Source organism: Urocitellus parryii, chromosome 6, assembly GCF_045843805.1.
Source record: "Urocitellus parryii isolate mUroPar1 chromosome 6, mUroPar1.hap1, whole genome shotgun sequence".
NCBI lineage: Eukaryota > Metazoa > Chordata > Mammalia > Rodentia > Sciuridae > Urocitellus > Urocitellus parryii.
Window position 1 is genome coordinate 125462074 of NC_135536.1, and position 19768 is coordinate 125481841.

At 33.6% G+C, this 19768-nt stretch overlaps 1 protein-coding gene across 5 annotated transcripts in view; it reads left to right on the forward strand.

The window, feature by feature from the left end:
• Positions 1–19768, forward strand: part of Ube3a (ubiquitin protein ligase E3A) — a 96151-nt gene that overhangs the window by 23055 nt on the left and 53328 nt on the right. For 2 of the 5 annotated variants that reach the window (XM_026402605.2, XM_077799955.1), the window contains exons 2-4: positions 1921–1985; positions 4426–4545; positions 7276–7320. In XM_026402605.2, coding sequence (XP_026258390.1) covers positions 4526–4545; positions 7276–7320 — 65 coding nt within the window. In that variant the 5' untranslated portion in view covers positions 1921–1985; positions 4426–4525. Of the gene's footprint in view, positions 1–1920; positions 1986–4425; positions 4546–7275; positions 7321–18489; positions 18587–19768 lie in introns of those variants that run through there. The other 3 variants (XM_026402607.2, XM_026402608.2, XM_077799954.1) reach the window with 2 other exon arrangements.

The following is a 19768-nucleotide window of genomic DNA, read 5'->3' on the forward strand; positions in this document are numbered from 1 at the left end:
GGATTAAAGGGACATAGGATTTGGAATATATCATCATCATCATCATCATCATTACTGATGATGACTTTTGTGAGAAAAATTATAGTTGGTGGAAGATTTTATCCATCAGCATAGGCTAAGCTAATGTTTATTAGATCTTTCTGGTAGTTAAGGGAGAGTAAGGTAAAGATATGTTAAGGGATTAAATGGAGTTGATAGAATTGTGTTGTGAATACTATATGAAAGATATATTTAAAACTTTAATCTTAGCTGTAGATAGATAAGAATAAAAGCCTAAAGATGTTAGTAGGAAAGTTGTTGGAGCAGTCTTTGATCAGTTGTGAAATTTGTAAATGAACAAAACTTAACAAGAGTTTTGATAAGTAATTGTACCTGTAAACATGGTACAAAAGAAGGACAAGAATGGTAGATGTGAAAATAAAATGTGAAATTTTATCTGAGGATGGAGCCTAATATAACTGCATTTTGACATAGGTTTTGGATGGAGGTAAAGGAAACAGGCTTTTGGAAAAGAGATTGGGGATGTATTCTATTAATTATGTATTACATATGTGTATATATATATATATATCCATATATATCACCAGGGGAGGAGTGAGGGGTGGAGATTGTTGGCAGATGGGACTATTTTTAAATATAAAATATAAAATGAAGAAAATAGAAATGAGTAAAATGAAAAGTTTTGGAGGAGATGTTGATTGACACAGGCATTTTAAATTTAGATTACATTTATTAGTTTAATTTATAGACTGAGCTCCCTCTTGGACAGACATAGGAATAAATGAAATGAGGGCACCATGTTCCAGACTATAGGGTTCTAATGGTTACATTTGCTAAGTAAATGCACCTAACATTTCTGGTGCTTACACTTTTTGTTTCTTTTCTGGTATAATGTAGATTTTAGATTTTGTATATTTCCTCTGTGATATGTGTTCCTAATCTATAATTAGGAAGACAAGTTTTCTCACATTAGGCTCTGAGCACCACCTGAAATATATGTTAAAATACCAATTCATGAGTCCTAACCTCATAAACTGAATTAGAATCTCTGAGGGTGGAGCCTAAGTAACTGCATTTTAAAATTCTCCAGGTGATTCTGTTACAAAGTTGAAGACTGTTCTCTAAAGTTTTAAAATTGGTTAATTTGATAAAAAATATTTAATGCATTGTATTCATTTGCTGCCTTTAGCCGGTAGAACACCAAGTGGATTTCTTAAACCTTTGGGTTTGCCTTTTTTCATTATCATAAAATGACACGTATTAAAAGATTTTAATTGCAGTTCCACTAGAAATGCTCAGATTGTTTACAGAGGAGTTATGCATTTACAGAGGTCTCGCTTTAAGCTTCAGAATAAGATTTTTTAAATAAGAGTTAAATTTTGATAGATTAAATAGTTTAAGACATAATGTCACAGAATATGAAGGCCCTGTTATGTGCCAGACAGGCATTATCTTACATCCTTTTAGTACACTTTCTCTAATCAAATAGTTTGACTCTTGAGACTCAGAGGTCAAAGGACCTGCCTGTACCCTTATTTTTACATGGCAGATGCTCAGCACATAGAATTTAGTTAAAAGGAAAATTATTAAAGGTATCTGAAGGCATGTAGTCAGAAATTTTTATAAATTTCCAGCCTATTTGTAGAGAGGGTGATGAAATGGAAAGCACTAAGCTTTGTGGTTGAAAATGAGAAAGCACAGTTTTGCCAGCTGAAAGCATTCAGGCTACAAGGGCCTGCCTGACTACCCTGCCACTTGTCTTGGCAACAACAGTAGGGTAATTTGATATTTTTTGTATATTCATAAACATTACAGAAAATTGATTCACTTTTATTTTATAATTAGTTTTAGTAAATTTTTTTTGCAAGTTTATCCAGCTGTCTATATAAAAGGAATTGAGTGAGGTGTTTTATATTTTAGGTTAAAAAATCTGTAAGAGCCTGATTTTAGAATTCACCAGCTCCTCAGAAGTTTGGCAAGATATGGTATGTTTCTGTTTTATTTTTTGAAATTCATATTGCATGAATTATCTTAGTGTCATGATTAGAATGACAAATGTGTTCCACAAATTTGGGCACCTGTCATTTTTAAAGCAGTTTGCTAGGTACTACAGGTGGACTGTATGAGAGACCCAAGTGGGGTGCTGAAAGAATTTGCAAGAAATTAGATGCTGTGGGATGGAAAATAATACACACAAGAAGATTAAGGGGATAGGTTTGGCTGTTAGGCTGTGAATATTTATTAATCACTCCCTTTTGTGAGCACATTATATACAGGCACTGTTCTCAGTTGTCCAGGTGTTAGCTTGCTCATCCTCATAACAGCCCTTGATATTGAAATTCTACCTGTAAGAATTAAGCTTCAGAGGTTAAGTGACTTGCCCAAGATTTCCTACTTCTAAGTGACCAAAGGGATACCTGTTTGTGTTTTGTTGAGCATCAGAATTCACAAAAAAAGGGACTGGAGGGCTGGAGTTGTGGCTCAGCGGTAGAGTGCTCGACTAGCAGGTGCGAGGTGCTGGGTTTGGTCCTCATCACCACATAAAAATAAATAAGTAAAGGTATTGTGTCTACTAAAAAGAGTGGGGGGGGCGACTGGAAGGGAGTATTTAACTTAGTAATTTTCAAAATACATCTAGTTCGTTATTTGATTAATTGATGTTGATTAAGTCCATTAAAAAGATACTTCGCATTTTTGTGTTTACAAGTTGGAAAGTTAGACTTATTTTGGACCTTTTAAATCCATATACACTGAGAACCCAAGAAGAATTGTATCATGATCAGTCAGTGTTTTTTATTTCCAGGGCGCAATTGTCTCTTTCCATATTACATCAGCAGTACCTAGGTTCTTAACAGGAGACATATAGTTAGGATAGGGAAACTGAAAAATTGACTTATTTTCTTAAAGGAATTATAATTCCTGTTTATCGGAATCCCAGGTTACTTATGTATCTCAGGCTAACCTTAATTCTCTCCTAGATTTGAAGCTCTTTGTTTATAACTGTAGTGGTGTTCCATTGATGTTTCAGCTCTTTCCTTGGGGTTCTCGGATACTTTGCTGTTTTATATTGGATTCTGGGTCCATGCTGTTAACCACTTTCCATGCTTTTCTGTTGTTCTCCCTCTTCATTTTATCATCTTTCTTTAGTTCCCTCCTTAGATTTGACCTGGATATACAGTTCATTAGGGCATCATTGAGGGGGAAAAACTAATAGAATGAAATGATCTCTTGATACTGGATGTTTCATATGTTTGATATCTTTGCCAGAATTATAATATGGCTTAAAAAAAAGGCCTGCTAAATTTGAATTATAATAGTCAGGAAAATTTGGTTAAGACCATATATGGGAGTAAAAAGATAATAGGTTGAGGGAAGAAAGATGGACTTTCTTATCTTGCTATAATTCTTTCATGAAATTGAATCTAATGGGTTGATGACAGAGAGTAGAATACATTTTCATGTAGAAACCAAGGAGATCTGGCTAATGTTAGATGACTCAAGGAAGGAATAAGTAGAACTAGACTTTGGAGTATGTGTTTGTGTGTGTGTGTACCCGTGCATGCACATGTACGCTCACGCTTAGGCATGCATGTGTACCTGCATGCACATATATAGGTAGAGCTATTTTATTAAGTATTTGTCTACTTGGTGACTTATTTCTCCATCTGTGATTAAATTAGTCCCATTTAAACTCCTGCTATAATTGTGAGCTAATGGTCCATGTTCTAAGTCCTTGCTCCTTTATATATATTTAAATCATGAAATTCTATGACAAAAACTAACCCATCTCCCCAAAATATTCCCACCCTTGATAGAAAGTCTATAGGTCATTGTTTTAGTTCTGATTTCAACACTAATTCTAAAATCTTGGGCAAATCAATTAATTACTCTGAGGCCAATTATTATTATTATTTCTTATAGTATCTGCCTTATTTAGGTAGGTAGAGCCAAAACTGTCCTGATATTTAAGGCACCATTGTCCAAAGTACTTTATAAACTCTAATACTACATAAAAAGTACAGATAGCGTCTGTTATCCAAAATGCTTGGGACGACATATGTTTCAGATTTTTTAGAGTTTTTTTTTTAGATTTTTGGAATATTTGCATAAACTTTACTGGTTGAGCATACCTAATCTGAAAATCCAAAATCTGAAATACCCCCGAATTTAAAACTGTTTGAGTTGATGACATGAAACTTAAATTGTTTTAGATTTTAGAGCATTTTAGGTTTTTGGAGAAAGATATTTGAAGAAAAAAAAAAGTGCTGGGAAATATTCCTTGAAAACTTTCCTATAAGTATTTTTCTGATAAATTTTGTATTGAAACCTATAAATTTTGTATTGAAGCTTTGCAGATTTCTTTTAAACATTGAATTGAGTTTATATACTAAAGTGTTCTAACCAAAGGTTTGTTTAATTTGTTAGAATTATTAAACCTACGCTCAGATCAAGTTAGCAGCTAGACTGGTGTGACAACCTGTTTTTAATCAGTGACTCAAAGCTGTGATCACCCTGATGTCACCGAATGGCCACAGCTTGTAAAAGGTAATTTTAAATGTTATTTTACAGCCTTTAAGAGGCTGTCATCATAAAGTGAAATACATACTGTAAAAATGAAGAAAATGTCTAGTTGGCAGGAATACTGTTAAGAACAGAGTACCCAAGAGTTGACCTATTTCTCCATTTAATCTCCTTTCTAATGTATTTCAGTTCATTTCCTACCCGCTTTATAATGTCAATAGCCACCACCAGAGACTTATCTATATGGATAAACAAGAAAGTATTATTTCATGGTTTTAAATAAACATTTTAAAGAAATGCAGAAAGTTTTTTCATGTGCTTTTTAAAGTATGTTTTTTATGTGGTGGAAGTTTACTTTTCTAGAAGTTTTGGCAACTTTAATAAAATTAGTTTACTTTTTTGTCCTAGAGCGTTATAGTGGAGGCAAAAGAGTAGCTTACAGGATAGAGAAGCTGCACCCATTGGAAATGATCCATCATTTGAATTTGCTAAGTCTTGTTGCAGTATTTAGATTAGTGGGCATTTTTGTGTTTGTTATTTTCTGCAATTCATATCAAGACCTAAAATTGAGAATCTCCTAGGATTTATTTTTAATTTTCTAATGTTACTTGCCTATTATGTAGTTTTAAAATTATCTAATTTGTTATTCTCACAAACTTTAGGTTAACTAAAATCAGTAGTTTTAAAAGAAATTTTTTCCCCCTTGTGTTATATGTTGTGAATTAGGTAAAATTAGGAGTGTGTTCTGAATTTTGTTTCTAACATTTTGGCAGTAAAAGTGAATGAGCTTTTTAGGAGCCAAAATAATGTTGGGAACTGTTACTAGATGTTTTACACACACACACACACACACACACACACACACACACACACTATAGTTTTGAATCCTCACTTGAAGATATTTTTCGGTAACTTATTTAGAATATTATAGAAATATACTACAAGGGGGATAATAGAAATTTATTCAGATATTCATTGTTACTCAGAAACTATTCTGCTAATTCTGTATATTCACTTTTCTGTGGATTAAAAAAGTTTGCAATTTGAATGAAAAGCAAACTATTATGTTTAAGAGACCCAGCAGAGATATTTATTTTAGGATAATAATATTTCAGTCTTTTCTTACTCTCATCCTTCTGGACTGGATTATTTTAGAATTATTTGGTTTGACTTACAAATGATTTTTAGTAGCTTACTTTAATATTTGTAAATATTAAGTATGATCTTGTATATTTATAGTAACTTAGTAACATTTTGATACTAATGTTTACATATTCTTGCTAAGGGAACAGAACAGAAATTGGGAAAATAGATGTAGTTACCATTTGATGATATATTTAATTTCTATACCATTTTTAGGGTTTCAAAGCTTCTCAACATGTTATACTTCCATGTTATACTTCCAAGATTTGGTTTTGTTTTCCTTCTCCTTGTAGCTTACCTTTCTGAAGTAATTTTTTAAAAAAAATTTTGTCATCATGTTCTTGCTTTTTTCCCCTTCTTTTTTTTTTTTTTTATTCCCTGTTAATTTTTGAAAATTTTGCTGCTTAACTGTTTAAAAGCTTCTAATCTGCCTTTCTTCCTTCAGTGCCAGCAGGTTTATTTTTTTGTTTTGCAAGCCAGCTCTGTCTCTTTACAGTATGACATCTGATGTTGGAGGGTCGAAGTTTCAAAAATGAGTCAGCTGGTACATGGGGTTATCATCAGTTTTTAGCTCTTCTGTCTGGGAGACACACATTTGGAAGCATTCTTGGGGTACTTACCCACAAGGCTGGTGGAGATCAGGTGTGTCACAGATGATTTGCTTGCTCCCTGGGGGAGAGGTTGGAGAAAATTTTTGGATTTATGGTGCTGCCAAATCACTACCTCCCCCAGCATGTCCCAGTTTTTAGTTCTTAAATAATTTTGTACAAAATTGAAAGTTTAAATAAACTGCAGATGATCTGACAAATATTTGAGCTGCTGGAGTCTTTTTAAAATATTTCTTTATTTATTCTTGCATTCTTGTCTTGGAATTTGAATGAACAGCAATGTGTGTAAATTTGAAAGCCTGATAACAAAGTGAGATTTTTTTTTTTTTAAGTTAAGGAATTTAACAAACACTTTTTTCCCCCTTTCTGGTGACTCTGATTTTCAGATTTTTTGTTAGTAAATTGTTTGAAATTGGAAATTAAAGTCAATGATAAATTCACAAATCAAAGTTCTTGAATGGCAATTTGAAATTTTAACTTTTGATGTTAATTTTTTAAACTATTTTGGGAATCTGAAAGTGTTAGATATGAATGAATGTGATCATGTTCCTCTAAAACATTACATATAAAATTATGTGGTTGGCCCAAGCTTTAGTTTTGTCTGCTCAGGTTGCAGTTTGCTGAACCTTGATCCAGAATTTGAGACCATGAATACCACTTTCTTAATATGGATAAGCAATATTGAGATATAAAAAGTTTCACAGTTGTATTGTTGTATTACATGTATTTGACTTGATTTGTCTGTTGGTATCTAACTATAGTGTTTACAGTTTCCTTTCCTTAAAAACATTGTGTTGAGATTTTTATTAGTCCACCCCTTCAAATAAATGTTTTGTATGCAATCTGATTGGACTGCTTTTTTTCTCATGTTGAAATCTTGATTTTTTTAAACCCTTATTCAGTGCTTAAATCTTGTTTTCAAATCTTGCTTTCCCAAGTTAAGTTTTATTCCTTTTTTGAATATGGAATATTTTGCTAACTTTTCTTCAATTGCATTTTACAGATCACCAGGAGAACCTCAGTCTGACAACATTGAAGCTAGCCGAATGTAAGTATAATTTGGTTGAGGCTGTGGTATATTTTATGTAGTCCTAGACTGTTTTCAGTGGTATCACATTATTTGAAAATGATTTCCAGGTAAAAGTAAGTAATGATTTAAAAGTATATATGAAAATGTCTACTTTTCCCTCTACCAAACACGTGTAAACTTTTGATAAGAAATCACTAGATGTTTACTATTAAATAGATAATTGCTTATTCCTGAATTCTTTTGTCATTTGCTCTCCTAGAAGTTGTGAGAAATAGGGAGACAGGGCAGATGAGTTTGACATTCTTAATCCCTACTATGTGAAAGGCATTGGGTTTTGTCATGGATACAAAGATTCAGAGTTAGTTCCTACCCTGGAATAACTTAAATTGAAAGATGCAGAAGCAAAGTTTTCCAGTTACTGAGGTAAAATGGTACTCTGGATGCAGTGGGAACACAGAAGAGTACCAGAGTACCCAGGTGTGCAGCAGGAACCGAATCCAGATGGCAGGAAAATTGAGTGACTAAGTAAGGCTAGGATCAATCTTGAAATATGACTGGAGTTAGGCAGCTGAAAGCATGAACAGATTTCTTCTAGGTAGAAGCATAAGCAAAGTTATGAAGCAGCATATTGAGTGTAGATAACAGTAGTCAGTTAAGGACTTTCATATCATAGATTGATCAAAAGACAAGAAAGTAAACATAAGACTTGGTAAAAAGGACTAAGTCCTTGCATGCCCCATGAAAGGTCTTGATTTGTATTTCATAGATATTTGGGAATTGTAAGGAATTTGCTTAACAGGCAGTAGCATACCTGTAAGACATATTTTCAGTAACTTTAGTAGCAGAGAAACAGGTTTGAAGACAGACACGTGGACATGGTAACCAGGGATTCAGTAGTTCAGTCAATGGGAGCCTTAAAAGGAACAATGGTGTAATAATGAATTCAGAATCAGTTTTTCTGGACTTAAGACAAATACTTAAAAAGTGAAATAATGAAGTCTTCAGTGATTTGTTGTATGAATTTAAGAATTTTAAGACAGTAGAAGTGCACTATAGTAATTATCCAAGCAAGGTTTTCAAGACAGTAAATTGAAATGAAAAATGTTAGTGCATAATTTGATCTTAAATAAGAGAAAAGATCCCCATCTTCTGAAGATAGGAGGAGATAAAGATAAACATGTGATTTTAAACTTTTAAACGTGCATATGGGTAAGATTGAGAAAGTCAAGGTTTTCTTTCCTGAAAATAGAGTAAATCCTTTCACATGATATGTACACTGTGAAACTTCAAGAGGGAACTGTAAAGTGTATTTCTCAGACTTATGTGACCATGTAATTTTTCTGTTAACTTAAAACAAAACAAAAAAAACCCTCAATGTTTTCTTATTGAATGGAGGAAATCTTTTTAAATACTTGATGTATATGTGACCATGTAATTTTTCTGTTAATTATATGTATACAATATATTAACTATATTATATAACTATGTAACTATAATAAAATAATATAAAAATTGACCATCTTGGGGTTGGGGGTATAGCTCAGTGGTAGAGCGCTTTCCTAGCATGTGTGAGATGCTGGGTTTGATCCTGAGTACCACATAAAAATAAATAAAATTGATGTATTGTGTCCTTTTACAACTAGAAATGAAAAAAATCTTAATTAACCTTTTTAAAGTGTGCGTTTCAGTAGTGTTATGAGTGTTAACATCGTTACATAGTCATAATCAGAATTCTCTTCATTTTGCAAAACAAGACTCTATACCCATTAAACAGTAACTCCCCATTCCTACTGCCCCTGGCAACCACCATTTCACTTTCTGTCTGATTTTTGGCTACTCTAAATACCCCATATAAGTATAATTATACAGTTGTCTTTTGAGATTATTTTATTGTACTTTGTACAATATCCTCAGGTTCATCTATATTGTAGCATATATCAGAATTTCCTTCTTTTTTTCAGGCTGAATAATATCCCATTGCATGTATGTACTATAATTTGCTTATTCATTCATCTGAATGGGCACTTGGGTTGTATCTATATTTTAGCAATTGTGAATAATGTTGCTATGAGCATTGGTATACTTTTTCAGACCCTGCTTTAAATTTTTTCAGTATATATGGTAATTTTGTTGTTAATTTTTTGGGAAACTGCCATACTGTTTCCACACCATTTTAGATTCCAAACAAAAGTGTATAGAGGTTCCAGTTTTTCTACCTCTTTACTAGCATTTGTTTTTATTTAATTTTTTTATATTTGTCATCCTGTTGGATGTGAAATGATATTTTATTATAGTTTAGTGACCATGTAAAGTTTTTTTATTAACAGTATTTTGTGGAACATTATACTTAACACAGGTTAGTTAGGGGATTTGGAAATATTGAAAACTTAGAAAATTATTGAGGGTTATTGGTGAAGAACTAAAGATCATTGAAAATCATCAATTGAATGGCTCAAGGTTAGAAACATTATCACATTTGGAACTTAAAGACTTTTCTCCAATAGCCAGAAGATTATTCATGGTATTCACATTGAATATTAGCAGTGTAGAGGGGATAATACTAAAGCATTATAATAGTTAAATTTTTATGCTATTTATGATGGCCAATAGAACCGTGTGTTCTAAGGTTCAGATGTGATGGTGGGTTAGAATTTTGCAGCACTCATTCTACTTTAAAAACATCAATTTGAACAATTATTCATGGACAAAAATACCTTCACAAGTGCTAAGGAAACCAGGTAATGCACTGGGTGTGGCACAGAAATGAATAAATGTATTGAGGGTAGGCAAGACAGTTTTACATTATTTGTGTCAAGTCTCCATCAACCCTGGACAGGACAGTATGTAAAGAGATAATCTCCTTGCAGGAAGGAGAAGTAAGTATGCACCAGACTTCGTAGAACTCAATACTGGGCCTGCCCCGATAAAACCCAAGGCTGAGCCATGTCCTTGGTTGTAGACCCTAGGCTGGTACCAATACACTGAGTTTCCAGGTGCACCTCAATGCCAAACCACATCCAAAAGTCCCAGGTTCCAGGCTTGCCCAGTGCTAAGCTGGCAGCTAGAATCCTACCCTCCAGCTTGGCCCCTGGGGTCCCACACTCCAGCAGGTTAAGTGTTTAGGCCTTGTTCTCCCGGTTTCAGTAGACTACAGTGCTTAGCCATACCCCTTGGATTCAGGTTGCATGATCGTCCTTGTGAATCCAGGTACTAGGTTAGCCTCTGTGGCCTCAGGACCTATTGTATCTCCTGTGGACCTAGCTTTCAGGCCAGTACTCTCACACTTGGCCTCCAGACTGACTCCTCTGGACTCTGGCTACATACTTACTTCAGAACCAATCAAGCCCTAAACTTCAGATTGTTCCCTGTGACTCTAGGCTTCAATGGACTCAAGAGTGTAGACCCACCCCAGTGGACTCTGTTATCTACATACTAACGCTACACTTCCTCCCTGTAGACTTAGGCTCTAGGCATACCCACCCCAGTGGACTCTGTTACCTATATACTAAGGCTACAGTTCCTCCCCTTAGACCTAAGCTCTAGGCTAACCTTTGTGAGCTCCATCTTCAGGTTTATCCCAGTGAATGCAGATGCCAGGCCCATCCTAGCACTTGATTGTCTTCTGCAGTCAGATTCTAGGCCCAACTCAGCATCAGGTCAGCCAGTGTGGATATAGGGTCTAGATCCACCTTCACAAACCCCATCAATAGGTTTACCACAGTGGATCCAGGCTTCATGAAATTCAGCTTTACAGATACAGGCTCCAGTCCTGCTTTCTTGTTGACTTAGGGACTCCCACCACCTTGCTCGTGGACTACAGCTGCAAGTCCTCCCATGGGCTACAACAAATGGAGGCTCAAAACCTGTAGATAGGCAGACTGTTCAAGGGCTTTTAAAACAAAGCCAGTCTGAAAAGACAGGAATAAGTCCGCACTTTTTTCAAATGTGCAGATACCAACACATGGCCATTGTGGATCAAGAACAGTTAGAAGTAATTAAAACACCAATAATCAGTCCTAAAAAAGTAGAGATTTATGAGCTGCCTAACAAAGAATTCAAAGTAATTGTTCTAAGGAAACTTGGTGAATTAAAAATAAAACACAAAGAAGTAATTCAGTGAAATCAGTAAACAGTAAACAATCATAATGAGAAATTCAACCAACAGATTGAAAATATTTTCTTAAAGAAAAATTCTTTAGTTGAAAAATAAAGTGAATGAAATGAAAATGAATACAAGAGCATAAGCAGCAGAATTGATCAAGCAGAAGACTTTGAATCTGAGGACAAGTTATTTGAAAATATACAGTTAGAGGATAAAAAAGGAAAATGATTGAAAAGGAATGAAGAAATCTTGCAAGGGAAGCTCCAATAAGGTTCAGTCCATGGGTTAGGGTTGTGGCTCAGTGGTAGAGAGCTTGCCTAGCATGTGTGAAGCACTGGGTTTGATTCTCGGTACCACATATAAATAAAATAATGGTGCCTTAACAACTTATAAAAATATTTTTAAAAATTCAGTCCAGACCACATTACTTCAGGGTATGAATGAATAATCAAAGTCAAAAAGGATATAGAAAACAGGAAGTACTTTACACCTTAGGGAGTTCTAATAAGTCTAGGAACAAAAACCTTATATGCCAGGAGAGAATGTGATAGTGCATTTAACCTGTTGAAAGAAAACACAACAACAGGAATATGTCACCTGGCAAAACTATTCTTCAGAAATGAAGGGAGTTTATTACCACCAGACCTGTCTTATGAGAAATATTACAGAAAATTCTTAAAGTTAAAAGAAAATGATGCTAATTAGTAACATGAAAACATAAACACAGTCCAATTCTTCCAATTTTGTATCAATGGCATATAAATTACTTACATTAAGTATGAAAACTAAAAGACAAAACTGTTCAAAATTGTAATAGGTACAATATTTTGTTGAACTGTATGGTATGAATTGTGGCATCAAGAATGTGAAATGTGAGCTGGGTGTGGTGGTGCATGTCTGTAATACCAGTGGCTCTGGAGGCTGAGATAGGAGGATGGCGAGTTAAAAGCCAACCTCAGCAACTTAGCGAGGCACTAAGCAACTCAGTGAGACCTGTCTCTAAGTAAACTACAGTCTAGGGCTGGGATGTTGCTCAGTGCCCTGAGTTCAATTCCTGGTACCTCCACCCCTTAAAGCGTGGGGGATGATAGAGAAAAAGTGATTAAAAAAATTCGACCACAGTTGTTAATCTTAATATAGCCTGTTATAACTATAAATGTTTTGTCAGCCTCATGGTAAGCATAAAAGTGAAACCTTATAGTGGTTACACTGAAGATGAAGAGTAATAAGGAGTCAAAAGCCCAGCAGTAGAGAAAGTAATGTAATCACAAGTAAGACAATAAAAAAGGAAGAAAAGGATAAAAGGTTTATAGGACAGCTAGAAAACAATTAACAAATTATAGTAGTACCTGCTAGTTATTACTTGGAATATAAATGAATTCAGTTTCACCAGTCAAAACACATAGAGTGGTTGGATGGATAATTAAACAAGAACTAACTGTATGTTGCCTATAGGAGACTCGCTTCACTGTTAAGAACACAAATTAAAAGTGTTCTTAACTTTTAATTCCATGTGTATGGAAATCAAAAGAGATCTGGGATAGCTGTACCTATATCAGATAATACCAGATAAGTCAAAACTAAAACAAGAGAAAGAAGGTCATTGTATTATGGTAAAGTGGCCATTTCATCAGGAGGATATTATAATTGTAAATATTTATGCACTTAGCATTAGAGTATCTAAATATATAAAGCAGATAATAAGTGCCCCCCCCCTTTGTGGTGGGATTGAGCTTAGGGCCTCACATATGCTAAGTATACATTTTTTTTTGAGAGAGAGAAAGAGAATTTTTATTTATGTTTTTAGTTTTCAGTGGACACAACATCTTTGTTTATATGTGGTGCTGAGGATCGAACCCGGGCCACACGCATGCCAGGCAAGCGCGCTACCGTTTGAGCCACATCCCCAGCCCACTAAATATACATTTTAACATTGAGCTACAACCCTAGCCCCAATAGATCTTATAGACTGTGATAATGATAATAGTTGGAGACTTCAGTACCCCATTCTCAGCAATGTACAGACATCATAATTAAATTATACTTTAGTCCAGATGATATTTAACTGTACAACAGTAGTAGAATACCTTCTTTTAAATACAGGATGGGTCATGTGCAAGAATTATTAAATGTGTTGTTTGAAATTGTATCAGATATCTTTTCTGATCACAGTCGTATGAAACTAGATATCAGTAATAGCAAGAATTTTAGAAAATTCACATACATGGGAATTTAACATAATACTGTCTGAACAACTACAGGCCAAAGATAAAATTAAAACTAAAAAATACCTTTAGACAAAAATGGAAACAGAAGGTATCCAAACTCATGTAAGGCAGCAAAAATAAATTTTAAGAGGGAAATTTACAGCAATAAACACCTGCATTAAAAATAAAAAATAGCTCAAATGAATGAGCTAATGTTACATCTGAAGGAATTAGGAAAAAATAACTTAAAAGTTAGTTGATGTAAGAAGGAGTAAGATCAGAGTAGATATAAATGAAAGGGAATGACAAGATTCTTAAAACTAAGAGTTTTTTTTTGTTTGTTTTTAAAGATAATATTAAGAAAGCTTTAGGTAGATCATGAATAAGTTGGCTTAATCAAATCAGAAAAAAAGAAGAGCCATTACAACTGAAATAGGTAAATAGAAAGGATCACAAGATACTACAATGAACAGTTATGCATCAACAAATTATTCAACCTAAAATATATTTGGTTTTTCTTTAACCTAGAAGAAAAAAATAGATAAATTCTTGCATGCATACTGTCTGCCAAGACTTAATGTTGAACAATAACAACAACAAAAAAATCTGAACAGATCAATAAGGAGTGAAGACATTGAGTCAGTAGTAAAATCCTCCACCAGATAAAAGCTAAGGACCTGATGGTTTCACTGCTGAATTTATTGAATATTTGAACAGAAGTAATATCATTTTTTTCTTTTTCAAAGAACTGAAGAAGAGGGAATATCTCCAAATTTATTTTATGAGGCCAGCATTAAATTGATAACAGAGTCAGACGGAAACTCTTAAAAAAACAAAAAACTAAAGCCCAATATCTCCGATGAAGTAGATGCAAAAATTGTGAAGAAATTACTAGCAAATTGAACTAAATAGCATACTAGAACTGTTCATCATGATTACAAATTTATCTTAAGGATGCAATGAATGTGTAACATAACTAGATATATAAATGTAACATCATTAATAGAGTGAGGGGAAAACATTTAAAAAAAATTCAACATCTCTGATAAAAAGCCTCAATAAATAAGGCATACAAGGAATGTATCTCAACACAATGAAGGCATATGTGACAAACCTACTGCTGAAGTCATACTTAATGGTGAAAAGTTGAAAGCTTGAACAAGGCAAGGGAACCTGCTCTCACCATTTTTATTCAACATTGTGCTTCAAGTCCTTATCAGAGTAATTAAATGAAATAAATAGAAGGTATCCAAATAGGAAAGGAAGAAGTTTAACTCACTTAGTTTGTAGATGGCATGGTTATTAGAATTACTAAAGAGATATGGTAAAGTTGTAAGATTCAAAATCAAGGTATAACAATCGTCATTGTTTCTATACACTTAAAGAGTAGACTAACTAAAAAAAGAAATCAAGAAAATGTTTCATTTAAAATAGCTACAGAAAAATAAAAGCATTTAAGAAATTTAACCAAGGAGGTGAAAGATGTCCATAGTAAAAACAAGAAAACATTGATGAAAGAACTTGAAGAGGCTCCAAGTAAGTGAAAAGTTAGCCCATATTTATGGATTGGAAGAATCAATATTGTTACAGATTTCCATACTATTCAGAGTACTCTTAAGATTCTGTGTAATCCCTAGGAAAATGTCAATGACCTTTTTCACAGAAATTGAAAAAAATTATACTGAGATTGATATAGAACCATAAAAGACTAGTTAGCCAAAGCAGTCTTGAGTAAAAAGAACAAAGCTGAAGGTATGGTATCATACTACCTAACTTGAAAATATACCTAATCAGTAAGACATAAAAACAAACACATGTACAAATAGAACACAATAAAGAGCATAGAATCTTGACAAATTTGATGAAAGCAAATGTGATCTGACAGTCTGTTCAGTAGTTGATGTTGGGAAAACTGGATGTCCACATGCAGAAGAATGAACTTGGAACATTAGCTTATACCATATAAAGAACTCAACTGAAAATGTTTTTTGAAATCGTAAAAGTACTAAAAGAAGACAAAGGAATACATGTCGTTTGTTGTTGTTTTTTTTTTAATCCAGGGAAGGGCAACAAAAACAAAAGTAGACAAATGAGATACACCAAACTGAAAAGCTCTGCACAAAGGGTAAAGTCAACAGTAAAAAGAACACCTATGAAATGATTACAGAAAACATTTGTAAACCACACCTGAGAAGGGGTTAATAAATGAAATATATAAGGAACTTAGTAGCAAGAAAAAAATAACCCAGTTAAGAAATGAGCAAAGGACCCCAATAACCATGACATGCATGTGCATGCACACGCACCCCCACACATTCAAACACAAGCAAATACCCAAAGGTAGATGAAAAAAGTACTCAGAATTGTTATTAATCCAGGAAATGCAAATATAGACTATAATAAGATGCCCCATTAAAATAGTTAATATAAAAAATGAGATCTTTCTTGTTGGTAAGGATGTGGAAAAAAGGGAACCTCTGTATTCAAGACAATAGGAATGTAAATAAGTACAGCTATTAGGGAAAATAGGAGGACTTATTTAAAAAATAAAAAATGGGACTGCCAAGATTTAGCAATTCCACTGCTGAGTACATATTCAAAGGAAATGAAATCACTATGTCAAAGAGATAGGAAGGGCAGCAGAATAGAATAGACATTATGGTTGCTGTATGTATATAGGTGACTGTATGACCAGTGTGATTCTGCAATCTGTACAATCAGAAAAATGAGAAATTATACCCCAATTGATTCAGATGTATGAATTGCCAAGATCATTGTAATGTCATGTGTAGCTAAAAAAAAAGAGATATGTGCATTGTCATGTTCACTGTATCATTATTCACAGTAGCCAAGATTTAGCGTTAAACTGAGTATCTCATTCAATTTAATGAATAAATTAAAGAATATGGTGTATATTGCAAATGGAGTACTATTCAGCCACAATGAAGGATGAAATTCTCTTTTTGGGGCACAGGGAAACAATATGGATGACACTCAAGTCATTATTTAAGTGAAATAAGCCAGACACAGAAAAACAAATATTGCATGATGTCAGTTATATAGGAAAAGTGAAAAAGTTTATCTCATTGAAGTATGGAGTAGAATGGTTGTCACCAAGGGCTGCACACATGATACTTAGAGGATGCAAATCGTCGACATTTATTCAACTTGTTAACAGGTATTATCTTCTTGGAAATTGATCAGAAAATTTTAAGTGTTCTTACCACAAAAATTTTATGTATATGAGGTATTGCATATATTAGCTGGATCTAGCCATTCCACAATGTATTCATATTTCAAAACATGTTGTGCATGTGATAAATATATCCAATTCTCATTTGTCAACAAAATAAATGAATACAAAATTTTAAAAATGTCTCGTGTCTTTATGTCAATGATCATTCTATATGAGTGCAAATGAGGGTAGATGATAATGATCAGAGGTGGGTGTTTAACATGTCTGGAATGAAAAAAGAGTTTAAAAAAGCTGTTTCAACTTAAGGCAGATATTTTAAGGGACTATAATATTGGAATAGAACAGAGACACAGACCTTGACATTGAAGTCACTTTGCTAATGACTTAATATACATCAAATAGAACCTATCATCTGAGTTTAACAGCAGAACAGAGGAAAGTCATAAAGAATTCAGGTAGATTATATTAGTTTCAAGTTAGAAGTTTTTTGTTTTCTTTGCGGTGGGGGCATTGTTTGTTTTTAACAAGGGTATTAGAAGAATAATGGGGGACTTAGGGGCTTTAGGAGTCTTTTCAAGTTCATATAAAAGTGTTGCAGGATAAGTGCCTTTGGGAGGAAGCCAGGCTTTAGCGCGATGTAATATGTTGAAATGCCATTATATAAAGCATTTGAAGATGATGGACACCTTATAAATGGGTTTTTAGAGATCTTGGTGGAATTTAGGAGAATGAATCAAGATTAAAGAATGGAGAGTATAGATGAAACTTCATTGGTAGTAAAAATCAAGGATGATGACATTGTGAGGCATGGTAAGCTGTTTGTTACAAGTTTCTGTATAAATCTCTGGTGTAAGTCCAGATTGTGTTAAGAAAGCTCTCATGCTTTTTAACTTGACCATGTTAAAATAGAGTTAACAGAAAATTAGACCTACCATGATGTCTCAACAGAGCTATGGTCCTAGCCATAATATCATGGGAAAATAGCTCTTAAGCCTTCACATCTGCCACCATTTCTCAAGTTCCTATACCTGTAAAAACCATAACAGGCAGCACTTTAGTAAGGTGAGTAGGTCCAGTTTTGTTGTACCATAATATTGTATGTCTTAATTTACAAAATAACTAATGAAGGATTCTTGCTTCCCCCTAAGAATTAATGAGGGCAATTTATAAAAGACAACATTCCATTTATATTGAAGCATGATTTTTAAATTTTTGTGGTACTTGGGTATACAAGTTGGATTTTGGTGTAACTCAATTATGTTTTAAATATACATTTAGAGAAGACTTCGAGTACATTTTAAATAGTAATTATTATATACATAGAGACCATGCCTGTTAAGGAATTCTTAATATTTCCTTGGAAGCAGAAAAGCATAGCAAAGATTTTTAACAGCTGGATACTATTTTGTAATTCAACCTAAAATTAGAATAGTAACCGAGATCTTTTTTGATCATATGTTATTCTGAGTTTTGTTTAAACTTTGTAAGTATCTTGTGGTAGAGTCTTTTTATATGTATTTAGGCTTCTTGATATCTTAATGATTTCAAAGCAGTTTCTTAGTAACTTCAGATTTCTCATATTTGGTAATTACTCCCTATACCCCATCTCTAACATTAAGGCTATATTTTCAGGTGTATTACTATAAATGGAGCAAGGGTAAATGTATCAAGTGATTTATGGCTCATTAAAGCAAGATTGTTTAAATAAATCCTCAGTTTACTCTAAATGTTGGAATGCCCCAGACCAGTCCTAAGGCCATCTTTATCCTTTCTCTCCAGGTAAGAGATTTATTATCTGTACTCTTACAACTTGCATATTTCCATTCCAACTCTGACTTACCCTCTGAACTGTAGATTTATTTATCCAGTAATTGGATGATTACTTCTTAATGTTAACAACTAAAATACAAGTTTAGCAATCTTTTACTTAAATAGATAGAGCTCTTTATTTTCATCCTCTCAAATCTAATTCTTTTACATTCTTCTGCCATCTCATTCAGTAGCAGTCTGCCCTCCATCCCTACTCCCTTTAGTTAAAACCTTTGAAGTCTCTAGATTTCTGTCTCACATAGTTCAAAGGATTTACGAATACTGTTGTTTCTACCTTGAAGCATCTGTACTTTAACCCCTTGTTATCATTTCTACTTCTATTATCCTGATTAAAGCCCTTGTCTTTTGCCAAAAAAAAAAAAAATGCCCCTTACATTGTATTCTTAATACCCAGACTGGTCTTTTTGAAATCTTAATCTGTTAAGTTCCAAGTTTTCATTTCTATGAACATAATAAATATATAAATATTATTTCAGAGTTAACTCAAATGGTATGAATATTGATTAATTGAAGTTTTTATTGCTGTTATACATCCGGAAGAATGGGACAAAATGGGTTAAAACCCTTCAAAGTCTCCCCCCCCTTAAAGTAATACTTAGAAATCTATGTTGCTGTATTATTGGCTCCTTTTTACTTCTGTGACCTCTGTACTTCCGTTTTTCATCTCTATCTATACTAGCTTTATGCTCTTGCCCACATCTTTGTGTTCTCAAGGGTTATTTCTATTGTCTATGACCCTTCTCTTTGATGTCCACATGGTTTCCTTGTTTACTTCTTTCAGAGGTCTCTGTTTGAATGATGCTATATCAGAGAGCCCATGTTGTGGCTTCTGTAGTCCTCTTACATCTATTTTTCTTCACACAATTTAATGTCATTTGACAACTTTCATGTTGACTTTTTTGGTGTCTTTCTTCTTCATCATTAGAATGGAAGCCAAATAGACAATAAATAGGTACTCAATATTTATTACATGAAAGAATGAAGATGCTAATTTTATGTAAAAGGTTTCTGTCTTTTTAATTTCCTTGTGAAAACATAGGAAGAATTTTTTAACATCAGTTTATATGCTAATAAACTGACTTATATTTTCATAGCTGTTGAATGTGGGGAATGCCACCTGACGTCTTGAAC